The following is a 24,208-nucleotide window of genomic DNA, read 5'->3' as shown; positions in this document are numbered from 1 at the left end:
ATGTAAGTAAACTTGGTTACTACCCAAAACAAGAACAGTCCAACGTCTAGGTTTTAACATTTTGTTTTTAATTCTCATACAGTTTTCAAAAGGTGTTGAGCAATATTTTCATATAAAAATCACACAACACATATCATATTATTATTATTATTATTATTATTACATCATTCTTCTTGCATTTCCTATAGTGACACCACTTCTCTCCTCAAAAATAAAAGTGTGAACAATTATGTATATATATATACATATATATATAAAGCCTTTCCCTACCGCGAAAAAAATTCAGTCTACCGCTGAAATAAAAATATTGGAATTGAAAGGACGCGATAGAATATTCCCTTTTAGGTTCTGTATCCTATGGCCGAACCCAGAGCCATGGCAATCGGGGACCGAGGATCCCAGTGAACTATGGCGACCACAGCAAACCCATCTACTCGCTCTCTCGATCTCTCTTTTTGCCTTGCATTGCAGAGCAATTTCATCGCATGAGACTGATTGATTGAAGTTGAATGCTGTGATTGCGGCACCAGGGACCATGACGCAGGGGCTGCTGAAGAATCGCTACTGGGTACTCCGGCATGGTCGCAGCGTTCCAAACGAAGCTGGCCTCATCGTCTCGCATTTGGTATGGTTCGCTCGCATACCCTTCTTAGTAATGTTTCCTTTTTTTGTAATTGGAAGGTGTGCTTGTGGACATTACGACGTGGATTAATTCGTTTTTATTTTATTTTATTTTATTTTTATTATCATTTTTTTTCTTTTTTCTTTTTCTTTCTGGATTGGATCTACAATGCGTTTCCTGATTGTTGAGAATGGTCTCAGTGGATGTTATGTCTGGTCATAGAATCGGTTGTTTTTGATGAATATTGCGTTCTAGTGTTGAGAAAGGCGATTCCGGGAATGCTTTTTTAATTGAGCTCGTTTGAGAGAGGTCTAAGAAATATGTGTGTGTTGACAGAGTAATGGAGTTTTGCCGAATTATGGGCTCGCTCCCTCGGGATTCTTACAAGCAGAAGCAGCGGGGGCATTGTTCCTGAAGGTAATTAGCAGAGAGTGCAACATTCTACTCACGCTCGTGTCCATTTCATTAATTCATTAATCAACTAATTGTTTTAAAATGAGACTCATCTCAGCGTGTCAGTGGGCGCTTTTTTGAGTTATTGCAACAGAACACAAGTGCACGGTTCGTTAAGAGTTGAAAATCTGATTAAGAATTGAGTTGCGAATGAAATTAATTATTTTCTAAAATTCTAAAAGCCCTACAGTAGGTTCACAGGCGTTCCAGAGTTGATGTTTGTATTCAAATGGAAGACAATTGATCACACGCGACGATGCAATTTGCCAACTAGCAGGAACTGGAGATGGCTGGGATTCCACTCGACCAGGTTCGAATTTTTGCATCACCCTTCAGTAGAACATTAGAGACCGCAAAGGTCGTGGCTGATTCAATGGGTGTTCTCATGAACGCAAAACCTACAATAAAGGTATCTTCCTCCGGTTTTGATGAAGTCGTTATGTTTATCTCCACTTCTCGAATTCCAATACTTGTGACATCTTTACGTTAAGACTTACATTCCATTGAATAAAAGTTAATGCGGCGAATACTCATTTCGTTGTATGCGATTATATTGGTAAAACAGTTCCTTGAAGAATTACGGGAGCGGTACTTTGGTCCTCCTCTGGAGCTTCAGAGCCACGAACATGTGGGTTACCTAATATCTATTTTCTGATTCGTCTTGTAGTCCATTGCGCAGTGTCTTGGATACGGAAACTCCTTTTAGTAGAATCTAAATCGCCAAAGTGTTTTGTGTTTCTATCAGTATCCCGAGATATGGGCTATTGATGCTATCGACCCACTGGTCGGACCCGATGGAGGGGAAAGCGTAGCTGATGTTGCAATTCGAGTTTCTGAAGCTATCATGCAGATGGAATCCGAAGTGCAAGGGTTCGTCCTCATTTATTTCTTTGATCTTTTTCGAGACCTTTTGCATTTTTGTAGAAGAGTTCCAATAGTTTGTGGTGAGGCATCAGAAGTAAATAAACTAGGAAATATATACATATGCATATTTGTTTTTAAGAGGGAACAAGCTTTTATTAAGTATTATTAACAGGCTAATAGCAATTTGCACGCAGGTGTGGGGTTTTGGTGGTTAGTCATGGTGACACGCTTCAGATCTTGCAAACTGTCACGTATGCCGCTTTAGCTACAATGTCTAGTGCAGGGGATGGAACCCTAGCTTCTCTTTTTGCTGATGCCATTACCAGACCGGTTCTGTCACGACACCGTGAATATTCTCTGCTTACAGGAGAGCTTCGTCGACTAGCTGAACCTGTCAAAGACATCTGACTGCGTCTACACTGTTCTGTGGGTGACAGGAAGTCCTACACATGTTACGGTATTCTTGTGTCTTCGGTCTATCGGCAGGTTAAAACTTTGGTATATCAACAATTAGAACTTTAAATTGTTGAAATCCACCATGTGAGCAGGATGTAGCTTTTGTACTTCATATTCGAGGATGGTTAAATCGTGTCATTCATATTACACGAGAATAATTCAATCATAGTTCAGGATCGCTTACCCTTGGAACACCTTTGAGAATCATGGTGCCGCGTTGAGTTATCAAGGGTGAGCATGAGGTCTTAGTACAGTGGGTCACGGTCATGTGCCTTATAACAAGGGATGCGATGGAGCATACGTTGACTGTATACACCGCTATAACTTGTAGTGTTTCTTCCGCTCTTAATCTCCAAACGCAACTTCATATCAATTGCAATAGATTCGTGCAACCAAATTTCTCTTTCAGACCATTTTGAAGTATTCTCATAATTTTAAATCAAAAATATGTATGTATGTATGGATGTATGTATGTATGTATGTATGTATACTTTCACATAGTTTTCTATGTGAATTTTAGTTTTATTTCATCGAATGTATCAAAAAATAAATATTAGACAACTCAATGGTATCAATTAAGAACTAAGCTTATATGCTGTGTATTATTAAGGAACAATAAGCTAGCAGCCAAATGTATTTGCAGAGAGTTCACCACAACGATTCCCGGACGACTGGTGGTTCCCAGATTCCCAGCCATACCTATGGTTCGATGCGCCACGTGTTGCTGAAACTACTCTAAGAGATTTGTGCGTATGATCCGTCAGATTCAAAAAGAAATTTCACAGTTAATGGTGACAGATCATGCGGTACAGTAGTGAGTGAGGGACAGCCTTTCTTAAAGGTCAAGGCAACCACCGTGAAACAGCACTCAGGGTTTCGGAGCAACTCACTACCACATCTGGAACTAGAACAATGCGCAATGATGTTAACGCTGCGAAGGACACAGCAGAGAGGAGATTCACCACGTTGCTGCTATTTCCGGATAATCCCGTTGTCTGCCTCGATGCTTGTGACAGTCTACGGAGGTACGATTCCGCTACCTTTCGAAATGTTCTCACTTCTTTGTTTCTTGTTGCTACTGCCCTTTCTAGTAGTATGTGTTAGGTGAAGTTTGATGAGCAATACCAAATGTATGAATTCCGCTTTCGATCCTCAGATTTTTGATGATATGTCTTAGGGGTTCAATGTGTTGTGCTCCTGTTAGATCGCTTCAATATTTCATCTGCATCGGGTTCGACTCCAACCAGGAGTGACAGCAAAGTTAGGAGTTCCGATCACAAATTTCGCAGAATCTGTCCAACGTCCGCAAGCAATTAGTGTGGTAAGCTACAGCCCGATTCTCAGCAGCACAGGTCAATCTTCCTAACCAAATAGGCAATCATTCTACTTACATATTCGGATCTGTCGTTATACCGCTACCTTGGGCATTAAGCAGTGACTTAATTATTCATTTGCTCACTAATCAAGAGATATGATGGTTATTCACTAATCAAGAGATGACTTAATTATTCATTTGCTCATCCGCTAACCATCATCTCTTGATTGTGAAATATCATTGCCACCGTCCTGTTGCCAAAAACTTGTTTTAACCAACAGTTGCTCCACCAGGCTGCGGCTAGGAAATCATACACCACCACCACCACGGCCATTGCGAACATGACATTCCGTGCGGAGAGGCAACTAGTTTACGAATGGTACACGCCATCGCTACAGACATCGCTAGAATTTCTCAAGGCCGTGGGATTCAAAGTGCTTCGGCAGGAGAAAGCATTTGCGGAGATGGCGTGGGGGTCGTCGTCTTCCGCCAACAGGCTCTTCGTGGAGCAGATGGACGGGTATATTGATACCTGCCCGGATGTGTCCCCCGGGTACTCTGGATACCATGGTAATATCCGGATACTGGTGGAGGATGTGGATGCCGTGTACCAGGCGGCCATGGTTTTGAAGGGAGCCCGGGTATTGAAACCTTTAGAGGATCGATATTATGGATTGCGTGACTTCACCGTAGGTGGACCGTATGGACTGGCTCTTCGCTTTGCTACTCCCCTTCCTGGATTCACTGAAGATTAAACAAGTGCTAGAGTTGTAGAATGTGGTAGCAATTGTTCAATATTATCTCACGTGTTGTTGAAGTGTTCAAATACTTTTGCTTGTAGACATAATTTATAAATTTTAAGAACTTGAGCTGTAAAGAGTGCATTTCAATTTTTGAAACCTTGAAGAGTAAAAATTCAATAATAACTACTACAACAAAAAATATATATTAAAAAAAAAATGTTTTTGTTTTTGATTTTTTGATTTTTTTTTTTCATGTAGTTGTTTTAAGTGTAAACTTTAAGTGCATTTGTGTAGTAGATTAAGGATATGCAGAAAATTTAGGATTTGAAGCACACCCAAAATTATTTAAAAATGAATTATAAATTTGAAAAACCTTCAAAATTTTATATTTGATTACTGATAACTATATTTTCGAAAATGGAAATTTAATGTTTGTGTTTTCAGGTACTTAAGTATTACAAATATACATGTTTACATGCATACATAATAAATATATAAATATTTCAAAATTTTGGCCAAAAGCAAATAATGATGGCACTTTGTTATAATTATCTAACATCTAGTAAATGCATTGTTTAATTTCAAACGGTTTGCATAATGCACCAATCAATACATAAAATAAGGCTATTGTTAAATTGATCCAAACATTTACTAAATTGATCCCCCTATCATCACTAGTTGAGAATTTTTTTATGATGGTTAGGATGGGATGGGTTGATTTAGTAAATACTTGGGTCAATTTAATAATTCCCTAAAATAATCATAAAAAATAAAATATTCCTAATTTCTCATTGGCAGACACTTAATTGTAAAATGTAATGAAATATTCATGTTTGCATGTTCCACAACTAACTCTTTGACATGAATATTATATACTTATTATACATTTAATATATATATATATATATATATATTTATTTTTTTATCATAGAAAATTTAAGGATTTTACATTCAATCGTCTTATTCAAAGAATCATAGTATCTTTTACTTTATTGAATCTATTTCTTATTCACAAATTTCAATTTTACGATATAATTAATGACTTATAATTAATGACATACACCTATGTTAGTATTTTTTTTTCAAGTTATTATTTATTCATAAAATCTAAGATTGATTGAAATATCTTCCATGATATAAGTTGCCACATCTTGTATTTAGTGCTAATTGAGTTGTATTAGAAACAAACTAGTTGAATCCATATTGTTGTCATAGAAAATATGTGAAAAATTAATTAATTTTGTTATCGAATTCCATAATAGCCTATAACTGACTTCCATACCTTGCACTTTGCGGTGTGCCAAGTGATGTGGTGTAGCTAGGTGCACTTTTGACCTTGACGTGATTTGGCCAAGACACTAGAGGACGTTCACCTCAAGTCATTAGCCACTGTCTGGCTACCTGTAACACCAAATATTGCTTCCCATCAAAACCAAGTACTACTATTTACTACTGGCCTAATGCTTATTGGAGATAATACACCTTCAAAGCTCCACATAAATCCATCACAAAATGTCAAATTCATGAGCATGTTTCAAATGTCACCGTGAAAAACTTCAACATTAGAACTAAAGAATTCACCAATAATAGAGGAATCCAAACAAAACCTTGCAACAAAGGCCAAAGAAGAAAACACATTCTCCAAAAAGATTCACTGTAAATGATAGTTAGTAAATTTGAACTTCAGTAATAAAAATACAATGATAGTCCTCTCAAACAAACAACAATCTCATTTATCAAAGTTTGACTGGGCATTATTATAAAAATAAATAAATAAATAAAAACCTTCAATTAGAGCCAATCTTGATCAGTTATAATAGCACATGCGAGATGACTTCATTGCATGGTTAGTAGGCTCAAACCATCAATCCCTTCGCTTGTAAATTTGCCCAAAATCTCTGTTTGAATATCACAAATTAATTAGAAACTCAATCTAAAAGCAATGCGTGCAGCAGTGAATCTGACATTAGTGCTAACTGAGTTATATTACAAACAAATGGAGGAGATCTTCTTCTGTGTGACCTTACAGGTGTGAAACCAGCGGAATAAAAGTACTGTTCACACTAGCTCGTAGTTAACAACCTCTATGTCTGTCTCCGTCATGTTCAGGAATGGTTTTTGGAATTCGCAATTTGCAAGGACACTCAAGGTTCATGGCAGCGAAGTTTTATTAGTCGTGATTTGGAGCTATTTATTTGTTAGAGGCGCGGCTGCGGGTTGTAGGTTTCGAGGGTTTAGTTGAGCTTGGAGACGCTACATTGCCGACGGTGATGTTTTTGGTAGCACAAAATAGGGAAGCTTTTTTTTTTAATTTTTTTTTTGTTTTGTTTTGTTTTGTTTGTTTGTTTTTTTGTTTGTTGTTTTAATTTATTAAGGTGAAGGGGAAGGAGAATGGGTATGGCCGATGATGATGGCCAGGAGCATACCGAGCCCGAACAGTCGGCGTACTACTGGCCTGTGCTGGATTTTCAGACCCCTCCAGCTCGCCGCTACCATTTCTATAAGCAGATGTGGTCGCCGTCTGCTCACAACAATTTCTTCAAGGGGGCTAAGTGGTTAGTTGCATGATTTTTCGGATGAGATTTCTGTTGATTTTAAAATTAGTGAAGGTTTGATGAATCAAAATTTGTGAGTTATCTATTTTTTTAATTTATTTATTTTTGTTTTTATAATACTCTTACTTGCAGTGATTTAAGGAGAATGAAATTAGGTTGTATTTCATGATTTCGAATCTTTGAACTTGTAATTACTTTCGCAAGAGTTGAGAAGCGTGTGTGGTCTGAAACTCTCTCTCCATACAATGCCACGGCTGTGAAAAATATACTCGAATTGCCAATGCGGGTTCAGAACATTAAACCATAATAAGGGTTTAGTGTTAACTGGTGTTTTGCACTTGCAAGGTGAGGTCCTTGGTTATCTGTGATCATGATATTCTTTGCAATCCGCCTGATCACGGATTTGCTGAGCCGGAACTTTGCATTTCACCTGATGATCGATAAGATCATAAATATGAACATTCTGGGACCTGATAGAAAGATATGGATTCTGTAGAGGGATTTTAAGCATTTTTGTTCTATCTTTTCGCGTTTATGAATTTCAATGGTAGTTGTAGATGATTATGACCCAAGAATCGAGGGATGGATAGATGACTCCTGAAATTGATAAGGATCTGTGTCTGGCAGTTTGGCCTGAGTGGGTTTTTTAACAGATCATCGGTAGTTGAGTCGATTATGTAGTCAAACCGATGTGCCATATCACCATTTATGTATCTAATAATGATGCTGAAATCATCTTAAGCAGGTGTAAATTTTTTTTGAACTCCAATGCCTCGAGAGGATTTGATACCAACCCTGAGACCTGTTCTTGAAAATTTGAATCCTGTCTTTGCAGTTAGAGATCACTCAACTATATCAATGAGAATGCTTTAGTATACTCATTATCGATCCCTCTTATAGCAAGATGAGGGCACAAGCCGCTTCTTTTATTGATTAACACAGAAGATGTCCATTATATGATTACTGTGTTAGGGTGTCAATGTTGTCCAGTAATTGTGATGTTTCTGAAACTAGGCCACTCCTGGTTTTGGTAGGAGTTACAACGTCTCAGGTCTTGTTCTTGAACTGTCTACAGGTCTCCAGATGGATCTTGTTTCATAACAAGCAGCGAGGACAACAGCCTACGTATCTTTGATTTGTCAGTATACTTTGCCTACTTGTTCGCCTGAATACTGATTTTTCAACATGCTTCACCTTTTTTACGACTGCTTGAAGAACTGATATTTTAAGTTTTTAGTCCTTGTGAAGGTCTGCTCGCGCGATTCTTGGTTTATTTGGTTTTCGAAAAGTATCTTGCTACCTAGGTATCTGCTACTTGCTTGTTTGGTTTTGTAAAAACTAAAAGAGAACATGACATGCTTCTAGACCTTGCCTTATTTGGAAGAAACTCTTCTCATTATACAGGCCCAGTGACGTACTTGAGAGCGCAGTCTTATATGACAACGTCAAGTCTGATGAAGGTACTCAGCCCCCTTTTTTTAAGGTTTTGCAGATGTCAAGAAACTTACTTCCTGACTTCGTTTTTGAAATCATTCTGGGATATCGTTTCATTATCTCGGTTGTGGTTCAGCATAAGTATTCAGGTGAATAAGTAGGCTTTTACACGTATCATCGAACTGCAGCCGAGCTCTACTTTCAGGCTCTTGAGTTGCTACAACTGTGCTGATTCTTTGCCCGTCCCTCTTCAATCAGACTCCAATGGAGCAGCTTTGATTGTCGATGAAGGAGAGGCTGTGTATGATTTCTGCTGGTATCCTTGCATGACTACTACAGGTAGCTGCAATTTGCTTACCATTAAAATCTCACTGTAGTTAGTATTAAAATTTTGCAATCATTTAGAATTTTCTAATTCATCCTTGTTGAGAGATCTTCGGTTCATGCAAATATGAATGAAAGACATATGTACTTAAAAGCACGGCTCTGAGTTCGACCTCCTAGTTGCAATCGCCTGGTTAGTGTTGTAAAGTGCTGGAGGGTTTTGTATTTAAAATGTCGGAAAGATTACGAATTAGGGAGCGTTCTTACGATGAGAAGTAAATAATTGTTCACAGATTCATCCACATGTATATTTGCAACATCTACACGTGATCATCCAGTTCATCTTTGGGATGCTGTTTCTGGCCAGGTGGGTTTGTTAGTCTGGAAGTCCCGATTTTATGCATCTTTTATTATCTTTTCTGTCCTTATCTATCGTTCAGAATGAATGAAATATTGTAAATTTGCACCCGTTAAGTAGATTGCACTTCTGACCTTATTTACGCATGTTTTCGGCTTTGACAGCTTCGGTGCACATACAGAGCGTATGATGCAATGGATGAGATTACAGCAGCGTACTCCATTGCATTCAATAATTCTGGAACAAAGTAAGTCTTATCATGTGCATAAACTTATTTATTTTGATTGGTTTTAACTTACAGTAACTTATTGTATGGACGTGTTGTAGTAAGTAACGTTTACCATATCCTACAACATATCGAGGTGGATTGTCAAAACCAGTTAGGTATTTTGGGACTTACATCTTACTGGTGCCTAGCAGTACCCAAAGATTATTTGTACTATGAGCGTGGTGTAGTAAGTTTATTTGAATGAGTGGGCAGTATGAGATGACTGTTAATTTTATCTACGCAGGTTGTTTTGTGGGTACAACAAAACCCTGAGGATATTTGACACCTCTCGACCAGGGCGGGAGTTTTCACAGTACTCCACATTAACTAAGACCAAGGACGGCCAAACAGGTCAGTGGTAATGAAGTCCTGCTTAGAAGGATGTCTAACGCTTCGTTTATTTCCTATTAATATTTGATTTGTAGCTATTTTTTCTAGTTGTCATTGGAGTCATATCCCAAATTGTATGTGGTCGTGATAGTGTTTGAGTGACTATGTGATAGGTATAATCTCTTGTTTGGCGTTTAACCCAAGCTCAGAGGATCTATTCGCAGCAGGGTCCTACAACAAAACCACAGCTCTGTACAGCGAGCACAATGCAGAGCTTCTATTTGTTCTGCATGGGCAGGAGGGAGGAGTTACTCAGGTATACAAGCTTAGGGCGCTGAACTTCAGATTTTATGATTTCACCTGGTCAACATTTGTAGTTTCCTCGAAACAAATGTTCTAGTTGCATATGAATTGTGCTCACTATATGTGGATAATCATCAAGGCGTTCATAATTTTTTCCCTTAGTTTGTGCCATCGGTAACTTTTGTTTTAATTTTATGATTGTATTATTTCATCTTATTTTTCGCTATCTTCTGCTTTGGGATGAAAACTTTTAAGTCTACCCTACGTAACAGTTGGCTATTGAACACTTATGGGCATTCAGAGCGTTTTCCTCGTACTTTCTAGTTTGCTAAATTTAACTCAAGGGTTTTGATTCTGAGAAGAAATTCAAGAGCTGATTGTTCTTTGAATTTTGGATTGAAACGGATTCGTTTTGGTTGATGTTGCAGGTTTTGTTCTCTAAAGATGGAAATTATCTTTATACTGGAGGCCGAAAGGTAGCACCCTCACTCTCAATTGTAGATTCTTGCACTCTATTTAAGGATACCATCAAGATCTGGCTGTTATGTCTCAATAGCAAGTGCTTATCTACAGTATGCTTCTTTACTTTGTATTATGCCGAAGTGCATTTCTTCACGAGGGCGGTAATGTAGGTTTGCTTGAGTGATATTAAGTTGATTCTGATTACCTCGAGGTTCACACTTCCAGATTGCTCAGCATGCAAATCACGATGACTATTAGATTGTGCATTCTTCTGTTTGTGGAACTCACTAATGATTGGCGTATCTAATAGTAGTTGTGGGGCTGTTTGAGAAGGACCCTAACATACTATGCTGGGATGTACGGAACACAGCTGCCATTGTGTACAAGTGAGTTCTGAATGATCCCTCTTTGTTATTTGCTTCCTTCCATTTCAATGAAGGGCCGATCAATATAATCTGTGTTGGCAATGTAGTGGACATACGAGGGAGGCCGGTTTATACAAGAATTGATCATTGGTGAATTGGGCCTTTCTGATGGTGCCAATTCATCTCTGCCAGAGAATTTCATATTCTAAATGTGTTTTGCAGATTGCCTCGAGTAACTTCTGATACGAATCAGAGAATTGCATTCGATATCGAACCATGCGGACGCCATCTAGGAACTGGTGGCCAGGTATGAAGACATCATGTAAAAATTCCAGTGACGGAATGTGTTATGTAATTTGGTCACTTTAGTGTTTCCACCTGCTTATTTTTAATGATTATTGCAGGATGGGTACGTGCATATTTATGACCTTCAAACTGGCGATTGGGCAAATAGTTTTCAAGCAGCAGCTGGTATGATATTGAGGGTCTTCGAACTTCCTTTTTCTTCTTTCTTCTAGACAATTACAATGTATCAGCTGACTCATGGCTTGGTCAGTAATGGTTCTGCTTAGGTTACTATCATCTTTTTGCTTCGTCAATGATCTTGCCATCAATCGTCTTACAAGTGATCTTTGCATATGCTACTAAGAATATGATTCTGGTGGTATGTGCTGTGGATTGCAGATACTGTCAATGCGTTTAGTTTTCATCCTACGTTACCTGTGGGAGTCACATCGTCTGGTCACCGCCGGTTCAGCACGGATTACGATGACGAAGGCATAAGCAAAGAAACATCTTGCATTGGTAAAAATGGTGAGCCCTTCTAATATGCCTGTTATTGTGGTCCTGAAGTTTCCTTTCAGTTTAGAAACTTAGGAATAGCAAAACAATCCTGGTAAAATTTGAATAAGTCTCATAATCCTAACGCAGTTTATTTCTTTTGTGTTCCAGCTCAAGAAAATTGTGCCTCCGTGTGGTTGTTTCCATGTACTTGGCAATCTTCTATTGATCCCTCTAGTACTGTGGAGACAACAGAACTTGAAAATTTGCAGGGAGAAAGTTTAGGAACTTGGGAGGAAAATGTTTAGGCCGATGTGACTTATTCTAAAGTGGATGAGGTGTCTCAAGTATCCATCAATTTAATGGAAGTCAATGAAGCTGGAGTTTAGAACCTTCAGCTAGACAAGTATGTCCAATTCAATCTGCCTCCGTGTAGACCTTCTTTGACCCTTTTCTTTCAATTGTTGTGGTTAATGAGACAGCTTTCTAGAAGACGTTAATGGTAACCTTGTTTGTTATCTAAGTGATGGCAACTATTAACAGTTGAGCAGAGTAAAAGTAACAACCTCCATTATGCCGCGAGCGACCAACTGCACTCTGGTGGTTTAAGTCAAGTGGTAGTCATGGGTTGACTTAAACCACTTGACTTGAACCATCCCCAAGCGGTCTGGTGTGAAGCTAACGAACCCATGATATCCTCTTGCGACAACTCAAACCACTTGACTCAATCCACCAGAGTGCAATTGGTCCGCTATTCCCTTTATCCACTACTTTCCTGCTGAGGGATTTGATTGAGCAATTCCAGCTCAAGCCTTAAGAACTCAGCAATGTAACGGATTCTGAGCCTAGCAATCGATAGTATGAATGCTGACTTGTCACTTTGCTGGAAGTTGAGTTAATCGTGTAGACTCTTATTCCTACAATTTTTCTCAGCAATACTGCCACCGAGAAATTCTTACGGAACCTCAGTTGAAGCGTTGGCCTTGACCCCAGTTTTCAGGTATTCCCACATCGTTCCTGCAAGTCGCTACACGCCAAAATTTGAGTTTTATAACACACGCTTTAAAAGCTCCGCCCTAACAGAAAGATATAAACTCTGCTCATACGGATCATGAGCATCCATAGTGTGTCCTGTTGCGGTGTGATTAGTTTTCAGTAGTAGGCGGTGGAGGAAGGAAAAGGGGCGGAGAATAATTGGGAGGAAGAGAAAGCAGAAGTCATTATAAAAGTGCTACTCGTGGAAGTTCAGCAGAGAATGTACCTTGCAAAGAAGGAAAACAAGCAAAATGAAATGGAGATTATTGAATTCATGGAGGTGGGAGGCATTTGAATCTGATTTATAGATGGATGGTATGCTTCACAATAACATTTGATCACAACAGTTGATATATTATTTTAGGCCCAAGTATCTTTTCTTCGGTTTAGTAGGCTTTGCAATCCTATTCCTCAAAATAATTGGACATGCTAAAATATTTTGGATTTATTTAAACTTATGGTTTGAATAAACATGTATTATAAACATACATCAGTTGTGTAATTGAGTTTATTTTTTGAGTAGTTGTACTATAATAGATTTTACTTGTCAAAAACAAGTCATAATGTTACAATTTGTGTCTCCTTCCACAACACTCTATATTGTGCATTAGAATAATATACTACATCTATGGAATAGGATCTATGGATATCGGTTAAATAAGAAAATTGAAAGTACAAGAAATATAATATCTCTTTGATAAACTCCACATTGTGCCAATTTGCGTTTTATGGATGTATATATATGTATTGACAACAAGTTTACCAAATAAGAAAGTTATTTTTGTAAGCATTGCAATTCTAACCAACAACAAGTATTATTTTAATTTTAATTCAACATTAATAGTTATAGTACTATTTATGCACAAAAGTTTTATAAATATCTCTATGTTATTTTTTATTAAATAATATATATTATTACATATATTATGACGATTTTAAGATATAAACATAAAATACAGTGATATACAAACTTGTACAAAGATTTTGATTTTTTCAACAATTATTATATTTTGAGATTTTATTCCGTTTTAATATTTTTAACAACTTAAAAGTATATTATCAATACTAAACATGTTTTTGTAGTGTATGAAATCTTGAAATTTTCTTTTATTTGATTTATTAGACAATGTAAATAATTTACATTGGTTTGATGATCAGAATTTGATTAATTAGACAATGGAAATAATTTACATTGATTTGATGACCAGAATTTGATTAATATACTGTTAAAAATAAAATGTCATGTATATTTTTTAGAACCTAAAATATGCTATCAGCAATTGAAAATATAATTCTATTAGGCAAGGCTTATAAAATACGTTTTTTTTCTTATTGTGTTTAAATACTATATAATTTTATTAAAGAAAGTAATTTGATTGTATGTAATTAACATGCATATATTATTTTAAAGTTATTATAATTTCTAGAAATTGCTTAATAATTTTAAGGCTTCTTATTAACAATTTTAAATAAATAAAAATGTACCAATTAAAACTACTTAAGCTCCATTGAAAATTTTGACTCCTTTACTTTTTAACTTTTTATTTTTTAAAATTAAAATTTGAAATATTATTCAATAAATAATAACTTAATTGTTTTAAGTATCATAAAATCGTGGTTTAAGGAAAAACCTTATATCATAAGAAACTAAATATATACATCTTTGTATATTTAAAAATGGTCTGATTTTTGTTAATTCCATATGCTAAGTTACTACTTCTATTTCTAATTTAATCAATTGGAAGTAATATAATTTCTAATATATGATATGAATATTTTGAAAAAATATTTAATATTTGTGTTTTACATATTATCAGTATTATTTTTTTGATTTATAGAAAGAGATAGTATTTTGAAAAAACTTAATAGAATTTGTTACGGTTAATGAGCGACAATATAAGTATAAGTTTAAACAATAAAAAATAAGAATGTAGAATATTTTAGAAAAATATACATTATATAGTTATTAATCTTAAGTTCAGTTATTGATAAAAATGGATACTTTCAAAGTATTATTTATGATTTTTTAGAAATAAATTGTGGAAAAAAAAGCTACAAACAAATTCTTCTAAACAATATTTTTAATAAGCTTGATTCTTTCAACAAAGACATTAATGGCATAGATGAAATATTTGGAATTAACCATCACGAAAGCATAGTTCTAATTTTAGTTTAAAACAACTTATTAATATTGCCACAAAAAAATCTTTGGTGAAAATAATATATAAATATAAATAATAATAAGAAGAAAAAATTATCTATAGAAATATTTTTTAAAAAATTAGAATAAATTAAAATAAAATTAAATAAAGAAAATAGAAATTTATACCATCTACTAACTAAAATCATTATTAATGTGTAATTTGGTTTTTTAAATGCATACATATAATCACATATAAATATAATAATTTATATACTACATTTATATACTAAAAATAATTAAAATATTTTAAAAACTTAAAATCTTCAATTATATATTTTCTTAATATGTAAAAAATATGGGCTTTAATATTCATAGATGAATCTAATTTTGCATAAATACAGGTATGTATTTAGGATGCAAACATGAAGAATAATATATATATATATATATATATATATACATATATATTATTTTTTAATAAATACATATCAAATTATAAATAACATTAAATGTTTGACTAGAAACAATGTAATATTCAATCTACTCTATAATTTGTATTGGCAATACTAATATGGCCTTGCTCTTTATTCGTACCATAGCAATTAGATTTTATAAAAGTTTCTAAGAAATGTTCTAAGATTTGCAGAATAATATGAAAATCTAAATCATCTTTTATAGATACTTTTAAAAATACTAAGGAAGTTTTAAGTAATCATAAAAGTCTATAAAATATTTTAAAAGAAAATGAATGTAACAAATATTCAAAATAATAAAATAAATGAATATAATTAATATTAAATAAGAGAATATTAGATTAACAACATGTATAATTAAAAAAATAAATAAAGAAAGAATAAATAAATAAATAAACTCATTGCTTGGAGATTAGATTTATTGATTTTTTCAAATATTCCATGTAGCAATAGAAATTGTTTTTGAATGTTCTTACTTCTAAGTTCTTGTAAAAACATGTAAAAACATAGATGCTTGATTGATAAGTGTTTTGGTCCTTATAAATTCCATATGACTTTCTTGTTAGTTAGTATATGTAAAATTTGTAGATGACAAATTCTTATCTCTTAAAAGAACTTTTTATGAGACCTTTCTTAAAGAAGTAATTAATTGTTATTATGATATTTTGATAATATTTCACATTATAAATTGACCATATAATTGTATTATATTAAGTCTATTTTAATTGAAATAACATAATTAAACATCATCTAATCTTTAAATTTTTTACAAAATAAAATAATTTACAAGAATAATCATACTTTAAATTTTAAAATAAGAATCTTTATATATTAGAAGTAGAGATTTTACATGAGCTTTAACAAAAAATTAAGCTACATCTATTTTTTATATACTATTATATTCTTAATCAAGTAGAAGTTATTGAAGAATCTTAAAAATATATGTAAATTATTTAGATATACTTAAAAAAATAAATAAATTTTTTTTATCTATATATTATTGTTATGGTTAAATAATTGATTTTCAAGAATAAGCTCAACTTTTATTTGAACCAATTTACAACTAATTACAAAACAAACTAAACATCTTTACAAAACACATCAAAAAAATCTTGTAAATTTGATTCACTTGACATTCAAAATTTTCTATAAATGTGCTTGTTATGAACTTGTAATAAAAAAATCTAATCCTTGCAAATTTGTGTAGATTATTGTGTGTTCAATGAATTAAATATCAAATAATATTATTTTTTAGACTATTTATAAATATACATATATATATATATATATATATATATATATATACATATATATATATATATATATATATATATATATATATATATATATAGATATATATATATATATATATATATATATATATATATATAAAGAATTTTTGATCAATTAAATAAAATTAAGATTTATAATAAATAAGTAAATTTTAACACCTAATTGATTTTTTTCATATATCAAATATTATCATAATTATATTTGAATCATTAAATTATATTAATTAAAAAAATATTAATTTTATTTTAAACTATAACTAGAGCTTGCAATATAGAATTTTTTTAAGAATATGTATTTTATGTTTGATTTTAATAATTCTTTTTTATAAATAGGATAGATATATGTACTAGATAAAAAATCCAAGAAAAAACTTAATATGTTAACTTGGCAATGAAATCAACATTGACTATTGATTCAACCTTTGTCAAATAAATTCAATAAAGTATGTCCTCTGTTCTTCTTGTTTATGATATTAAGAATCTTTCTTCTAAGACTCATGACATTTCAAAGTTCAAATTCAAGAACAACCTATTTTACTTCAATAAATGTCTATATATTCTAAAAAAAGAAGCTCATTTACGTGTTCTTTAAACACATCATGATTTTCTAGCAACAAGATATTTTGGATAAAACAAGACGTTAGAGCTTATATTTAAAGTTTTTTGGTGGCAGCAAATGTAGAAGGTGGTGAAAGACTTTTTTTTAATCCTGTATCATTTATTCAAGATTAAAAACTCCTCATCATTGATCCTATGGACTTCTCCAACTATTGCATATACTTGAACAACCATAGTCTTTTATTTCTATGGATTTTATTATAGATCTTCGATGTTCAAGTTCACATAATTTATATTTATAATTTTATATCGGTTCACCAAAATGACACCTTTTATATTATGTACTAAATCTATTTCAGGTGAAGAAATAGTCAAGCTTTTTATTGACAATATCTATCCCTATTATGGATTTTCAAAGAATAATATATCAAATAGGGGGACTCAATTTGTATCAAGATTTTAGAGAACCCTATTCAAGATTTTAAAAGTGGATATAAAGCTCTCTTCAGCTTTTTATCCTCAAACTAATGGGTAAACGGTGTCGTATTGTAAATGCTTTACAATATGTAAAAATTAGTTAAAACATATTCTATGTTGATAAATCTAGATGTGTGTTAGAGTGGCTAGTAGATTAAATTAAAGGAGTTTGTATAAGAAACTTTACTTTGTTTCTTTACTTCTTTTGATTTTGACATTAAATATATATATATATATATATATATATATATATATAAGACCTAAATGTTTAGTATGAAGCCTTCGAAGAAGGTGGAAACCTAAGGATAAAAATCTAAACTAGCAGGAGGCTAATTGGGAGGGATGAAAGCAAGGCATGGTCGGATGAAGGCAAGGAATGGAGAACTTCATCCCTATTGGTCGAATACCATGTCCAATGGGCTTTGAGGAGGCTGCCAGCGACCTTAAGAAGGGTTTCGGCGACTTCAAAGAGGGCATTCAGAGATTACAAGCTAGGATTGTAAAGTTTAGGATTTGGAGTACAATTTGTGTGCAAAAATTAGAGGATTTGGAGTTAGGATAAAAAAGTTATAGCCGTTTGAAGTTAAGGTGTTTATTTAAGACATATTGTTACTCTTTTGAGAGTACGAAGAGTTTTACAGCAGTTTTTGAAGATCGAAAGGTGCGACTAGAACGGCGATTTCAAAGCCTACATCTTTCACATAAGAATTATTACTTTTGGAGTTCATATGAAGGAGTTAAAAGGAATTGAAGGCGGTGCTTTCAAATCAAAGGTAGTAAGTAAGTGGTTTTGTTTGTAGTAATGGTTGGAGCCATAACTTGAGTATTCAGATGAATTTTTGGCTCAAATTATTTGGAGAATGTAAATTTTTGTGTTAAAAAGCTATATATACAAATTTCGTGGTATTTGAGCTTATATTTTGTGAGATATGAAGAAAATTGCACGTAGATGTATAAAGACAAGGGTTTGAAGCGACTGTTAGGGGTTTCAAGATATCTCAAGATTTGCAACGAATTTGCAGTTGAAATTTGTTGTAGAAGTTAATAAGAATACATCAGTACCTCATGTAAAATTTGAATTTTTTTGGACGGTCGGATTAGGAGATATGAAGTATTGAAGTTCGAAAAAATCTCCACATAAGAATCAACAAGGTTTTAGAAGATTTTATCATATTTTGGAAGTTGTGGATTACTTGAGGATTGTATATTTGGTGTAATTACTCAAAAAAGAAAAATTATATATAAATTTAGGGCTTCCCTTATTTTCAAGCCTAATTGAATAATTATTGATAGCCAAAAGGTGAGCATTTTCTTGAGACAAACTCTGTCTACTTGAACAACGGAATGGATGAATCAAGTTCTAGAGTACTATTTCAGATATACTATCAACAATCATTAAGATAATTGGACAGTTCTTTTGCCATTTTCAGAGTTTGCATACAATAATTTGATATATTCTTCTACTCAACAAATATCTTTCTATATCTATTATGGTTATCATCCACGACTTGATACCTTTGACTTTTCAAAAGTTGATAATCTTACAATGAAAGATTTAGCAAATCATTTGTCAGAGCTATATACAATAATAAAGACATTATTAAAAGAAGCTGAAGAATGACAAAAGACCAACAAGGAAGCCTATTGCAAAGAGCAACCATAATTCAACATAGGTGACAAGGTATGATTACTTCGTTGCAATATCAAAACTATTTGTTCTTGTAATAAGTTAGACCATCATAGGTTGGAACCTTTTCTTATTTGTAAAAAAATCAATCTTATTGCTTATTGATTACATCTACCAAAGTCTATGAAGATCTACTTTGTATTTCACATGTTCTTTTTAAAACCGTGTAAGACAATAAATATTCCAAAAAAAATAAATGCTACTTCTTCCTATAGAAGTAGATAATAATCAAGAGTTTGACATGAAAGAAGGCTTAGACTTAAGGCAGCACCAAAATATGATAAAATATCTTATTCATTGGTATAGATATGATATTAATAAATATACATAGGAGCCATGAAAGAATCTTATAAATTTAGCAAAAAAAAATTAAAATCTTTCATCAATGACATCCATCAAAATCAAGATGAAGAATAGAAAATCTTTGTTATAAAAGAAACAAGATCAAAAGAAGATAACATTCTACCTTCTATTGTCACGGACACAGAATACAGACTTGATATCTACCAAGAAGTTCAAGAAGAACTGGCAAGAACTAGATTAATCAGATGAATACAAGAACAACACCAGAGAGGTGAACTAGAGCTCCAAGAGATGTGTTGTCGAGACTGAAGAACTCTTCAGCCTCGATTCCAATATATACTCCTACTTAGGAAGCTTCTCAAGCAACTTCTACCAACTAAGAAGCTTCTAGAAGGTTCCAGAGACTTGCTTCTAGAAGGTTCTAGAAACTTATTTCTAGAAGGTTCTAAGGATTATGTCCCTAACATCTTCTATCAACTAAGAAGCTTCTAAAAGATTCCAGAGACTTGCTTCTAGAAGATTCTAGAAGCTTGTCTCTAGAAGGTTCTAGAAACTTGTCTCTAGAAGGTTCTAAGGACTATGTCCCTAACATCACCCCCTCTTTTAGCTTCGAGGTCTCTGAGAAGCAATGTTGTTGTTAATCAGTACCAACGCAAGAAAATGAAGATCTGTCGCATAACGTCTACTATGAACTCCAACTGTTGTTCACGAGGTAAGTGGTTCATCGGCCCTTGAAGTCAACGATAGTGGCCCACTCCTTCAACTTCTGACCAAGCATGAACTTTCGTGTCTTCATTGTGAAGTTGTCCTGCAAATATGCCTTCTGGTTGACCATCGTAAGCAAGCTCGGACTTAAATACAATCAATAGTGAACGGTTACTTGGTATCTTCCGTCGTCGTCGTGGTGCAGGTAGTTCTTCAATTCGGGGTCGCCTTCATGAACTAGTTGGTTGAGATAATCTGACTGGCATACTATCTATCTCTTGGCTATCCATATCAAAAGACCAAACTATGGCTACTGAAAAAATTCTATTTTATCTTGGAGAAAATAACTACATCAACTACGAATTTTGGTGGTGCTCTCTCCCTTTCTTATATTCTTGGATGAACAAGCTTCAGAAGGAAGCTATCGTCGAACCGGCTTAGGTTTATGAGGATGTTGTTGATGAAACTCCTGTACCTTTTGCGACGCATTGGCGAGATTTTCAGCTGGCTCCCACGTTCGCTCATTAATGTCGTAGCTACACCAATGAACAAGATACTCCAACTTGTATCACCTTCGCAAAGAATCCAGCACCTTTTCAACCTCGTATTCCTCGTGGTTCTCGATCTCAATACTAGGTGGCGGACATTGCACTCTTCTAGGAAAAGATGACTTTCGATAAGGCTCCAACAAAGAAACATGAAAGACTGGATGTACCTTCATAGAAGCTGGTAATTCTAGACGGTACGCCACTGGATTGATTTGCTTTTGGATGATAAATGGTCCCAACCTTCGATAGTCCAACTTATCACATAGTCGCTTGGTCTTGATATTCGATCGAAGAAGCCATGCTTTATCTCTAATTTTGAAAGTAGGTGCTTGATTCCGAAATCTATCTGGAGACGCCTTGTAGGATTCTTGAGCGGATTGTAATTGAAGCTTCAACATATTTTGAAGCTCTGATAGTTGTTTTGCAAATCCTTCAGTTGTTGGATTGTTATTTGTTGATGGACTCAATAAATTAAGCTTTGGATGATACCCATAGTTAAAAAAGAATGGTGTGTATTGAGTCGACGCATGGAGGGTGTTGTTTTATGCAAACTCGGCTAGCGGCAGATATGTGGTCCAATCGTCTTACTGATAGTTAATGCTACATTTTAAGTATTGTTCCAAGACTTAATTCACTTGTTCCGTTTGGCCGTCAGTTTGAGGATGAAAAGACGAAGAAAGCTTGATTTCCACCTTCATTATCTCAAAGAGAGATCTCCAAAACTTTGATACAAATTGGGTTCCTCGATCTGATACGATATCATCTGGTAGTCCATGATATCGATATACATTATCAAGAAAGAGCCTTGCTGTGACTTCACTAGACAATGTCTTCTTGCAAGGGAGAAAGTGCGCCATTTTTGTAAGCCGATCTACGACGACGAAGATGCTGTCAAATGAGTTTGATGATGGCAGGTCCGTGATGAAGTCCATGGAAATTGAAGACCATGGTCGACGTGGAATCAACAATGGCTGTAGGAGTCCATAAAAGCGATGCCGAGGATTCTTGAATCTTGAACAGATGTCGCAGGAGAGGACAAAATCTTTCACATCCTTCTACATTTGGGGCCACCAAAAATCTCGAGAAATAAGCTCCAAGGTCTTGTTGAATCCAAAATATCCCGCACTTGGAAAATCGTGGCGAGATTGAAGAACTCGGAGTCGTGCTGGTCCTTTTGGGATATATAACCGCTCTTCAAAGTATAAAAGATCTTCCTTTACCTTGAACTTGTTGTCATTTGTACAGTACTTAATATCAATGGCTACTGAATCTTCAATGGTTACGGCACGTACTTGATTTAGGAAGTCAACATCAAATGGTATAATAGTAGCGCAAAGCTGAAATTGCTCTGGCTTCAACAATGTCGTACATTATTCATTAAACGTTGTTTCTCCAGCCTTTGGTACAAGATACAATCTCCTCGATAAGGCATCAAATAGTCCTTGCTGCTTTCCAGGTCGATAAGTGATAACAAAATCGAATCTAGATAGCAACATACTCCATCGAGCTTGACGTCGATTTACAACTCGAGCCGACATAAAATATTCCAAATTCTTGTGATCTGTATATACGATCATTAGATGTGCAGCTCCTTCAAGAAAGTGACGCCATTCTTGGAAAGAATCCACTATAGCAAGAAGTTCCTTATCGTGGATCTCATAATTGATTTCAGCAGCAGAGAACTTTCGAGAATAGAATGCAATCAGATGGAGCTTCTTGTCTTCTCCCATTTTTGAAAGTACAGCTCCCAAAGCAAAATCTGAAGCATCAATTTCTAAATAGAAGGCCTTTGTAAAGTCTGGATGTACCAAGATTGGAGCCGTAGTAAATGCGGTCTTCAAGTTTTGAAACGCCTTCTCTGCTAGAGGTCCCCATTCTAGCTTATCCTTGCATGTCAACCAAGTGAGAGGAGCAGCAACTTGAGAGTAATTCTTGATAAAGATCCGATAGAAGTTGGCAAAACCAAGAAAGCATTGTACGTCTCTAACCGTCTTCGGAACCTCTCAGGACATGATTGCTTCCACCTTCTTGGGGTCCATCTTCAAGCCTTCCGTAGTTGCAATGAACCCCAAAAATTCCATCTCTATTTGGTGAAATAAACACTTCTCCAACTTGGCATATAGTCCTCGCTCGCGTAGTTTCTCCAATACCAATCGAACGTATTTTTTATGCTCTTCCTCATTTTTGGAGAATATCAAAATATCATCCAAATAGATGACAACAAAATCGTCAAGGTACTCTCGGAAAATGTCATTCATCATATGTTGAAAGACCGCTGGAGCATTGGTAAGACCAAAGGGCATGACATTATATTCAAAATGGCCATACCTTGTACGGAACGCTGTCTTCCACTCATCTCCTTCCTTGATTCATACGAGGTTGTAAGCTCCCATTAGATCAATTTTCGTAAAGATCTTTGCACGTCCAAGTTGTTCTAAGAGACCAGAAATCAAGGGTAACGGGTAACGATTCTTTTTTGTTATCTTGTTGAGGCCTCGATAGTCCATGCACATCCGTAACAAGCCATCTTTCTTTTTCACAAATAAGATGGGTGCTCCAACTGATGATTTTGAATGACGGATGAAGTTCTTGGCTAGATTCTCGTCGATGTACTTCCGCAACTCCGCCAACTCTATTTGCGATAGATTGTAGTTTGGGCCAAAAGGCGGTTGTATTCCTTCCTGTAAGTCTATGGCGCAATCATATGGTCTGTGTTCCGGTAGCATGTCGGCATTTTTCTTTTGAAACATGTCTTTAAAATCCTTATATTGCTCCGGTATACTTGCTGTCAAGATCTTCTCCCCGATAGTTGGAGTTGTATAAATGAAAAACGGTGTGCCTCCCTTAGACAATCTTATAAATGTTCTTGCTCCAATAAATAAGGATTTCTCTATTCGGGGTTTTCTACTAGGCTTGCTCTTGGATGGTTTTGTGGGAAAGGTCATCTTCCGCAACTTCCAATCTATGGATGGGTTATGCTTTTCTAACAAGGAAAGACCAAAAATAACAGGATTTGATGGGGTTCTAATAATATTGAAAATAATATGACTACTATGGTCCTTAAACATCACTTCTATAGGTTTTGATTCATGGGTGACACTACCAAACAATAAAGGTCGTCCATCTATGACCTCAACGTGAACAGGTTTGGATTTTTGTACTAAAGGGATCTTGTGACGCTTTGCAAATTCTTCATCTAAGAAACAAGCAGATGCTCCTGAATCTAATAATGCTAAGGTTCTCAGTTTCTGAGGGCCAATAAGCAAAGGGATTGTAAAACAAAGGGCAGGTTGAGCGAAAAGAAAGGAACCTGGTTGTTGTTGCGATATTTTCCTATCCAGCCGCACGGTTCCTA

General features: G+C 34.7%; 3 protein-coding genes across 6 annotated transcripts; all 3 read left to right on the top strand.

The window, feature by feature from the left end:
- Positions 1-469: 469 nt before the first annotated feature.
- LOC112283923 (uncharacterized) lies at positions 470-2,803 on the top strand. 2 transcript variants are annotated; one of them, XM_024523326.3, is made up of 6 exons: positions 470-625; positions 959-1,039; positions 1,353-1,385; positions 1,641-1,703; positions 1,821-1,945; positions 2,134-2,803. In XM_024523326.3, exons 1-6 carry the CDS (start codon positions 536-538, stop codon positions 2,345-2,347), a joined length of 606 nt encoding a protein of 201 aa, XP_024379094.1. In that variant the 5' UTR covers positions 470-535; the 3' UTR covers positions 2,348-2,803. The 2 variants fall into 2 exon arrangements, with proteins under 2 accessions (XP_024379094.1, XP_024379093.1); XM_024523325.3 differs by having other exon boundaries at positions 1,353-1,484.
- Positions 2,804-3,273: 470 nt separating this feature from the next.
- On the top strand, positions 3,274-4,587 carry LOC112283924 (uncharacterized). Of its 2 annotated transcripts, none has more exons than XM_024523327.3 (3): positions 3,274-3,420; positions 3,600-3,716; positions 4,004-4,587. In XM_024523327.3, exon 3 carries the CDS (start codon positions 4,052-4,054, stop codon positions 4,463-4,465), a length of 414 nt encoding a protein of 137 aa, XP_024379095.1. In that variant the 5' UTR covers positions 3,274-3,420; positions 3,600-3,716; positions 4,004-4,051; the 3' UTR covers positions 4,466-4,587. The 2 variants fall into 2 exon arrangements, with proteins under 2 accessions (XP_024379095.1, XP_024379098.1); XM_024523330.3 differs by having other exon boundaries at positions 3,600-3,747.
- A 1,981-nt stretch (positions 4,588-6,568) lies between these two features.
- Positions 6,569-12,053, top strand: LOC112283215 (uncharacterized). 2 transcript variants are annotated; one of them, XM_024521657.2, is made up of 14 exons: positions 6,569-7,008; positions 8,084-8,146; positions 8,413-8,468; positions 8,701-8,781; positions 9,060-9,133; positions 9,289-9,371; positions 9,637-9,743; positions 9,896-10,038; positions 10,454-10,501; positions 10,821-10,873; positions 11,075-11,159; positions 11,257-11,323; positions 11,537-11,656; positions 11,804-12,053. In XM_024521657.2, exons 1-14 carry the CDS (start codon positions 6,845-6,847, stop codon positions 11,938-11,940), a joined length of 1,281 nt encoding a protein of 426 aa, XP_024377425.1. In that variant the 5' UTR covers positions 6,569-6,844; the 3' UTR covers positions 11,941-12,053. The 2 variants fall into 2 exon arrangements, with proteins under 2 accessions (XP_024377425.1, XP_024377424.1); XM_024521656.2 differs by having other exon boundaries at positions 11,537-11,665.
- Positions 12,054-24,208: the final 12,155 nt, after the last annotated feature.

The sequence above is a fragment of the Physcomitrium patens genome, chromosome 6 (genome assembly GCF_059467195.1).
Source record: "Physcomitrium patens ecotype Gransden chromosome 6, ASM5946719v1, whole genome shotgun sequence".
In the NCBI taxonomy this organism is placed as follows: Eukaryota; Viridiplantae; Streptophyta; class Bryopsida; order Funariales; family Funariaceae; genus Physcomitrium; species Physcomitrium patens.
This window is presented reverse-complemented; position numbering and strand designations above follow the sequence as displayed.

Bases quoted from the DNA above. Each gene is read 5' to 3' on its own strand.
- LOC112283923 (XM_024523325.3), top strand. From the start codon at position 536: ATGACGCAGGGGCTGCTGAAGAATCGCTACTGGGTACTCCGGCATGGT. The intron at 1,040-1,352 runs GTAATTAGCAGA...GCCAACTAGCAG, and splicing joins CGGGGGCATTGTTCCTGAAG to GAACTGGAGATGGCTGGGAT. The intron at 1,704-1,820 runs GTGGGTTACCTA...TGTTTCTATCAG, and splicing joins AGCTTCAGAGCCACGAACAT to TATCCCGAGATATGGGCTAT.
- LOC112283924 (XM_024523327.3), top strand. From the start codon at position 4,052: ATGACATTCCGTGCGGAGAGGCAACTAGTTTACGAATGGTACACGCCA.
- LOC112283215 (XM_024521656.2), top strand. From the start codon at position 6,845: ATGGGTATGGCCGATGATGATGGCCAGGAGCATACCGAGCCCGAACAG. The intron at 9,744-9,895 runs GTCAGTGGTAAT...ACTATGTGATAG, and splicing joins GACCAAGGACGGCCAAACAG to GTATAATCTCTTGTTTGGCG. The intron at 10,874-11,074 runs GTGAGTTCTGAA...TGTGTTTTGCAG, and splicing joins ACAGCTGCCATTGTGTACAA to ATTGCCTCGAGTAACTTCTG.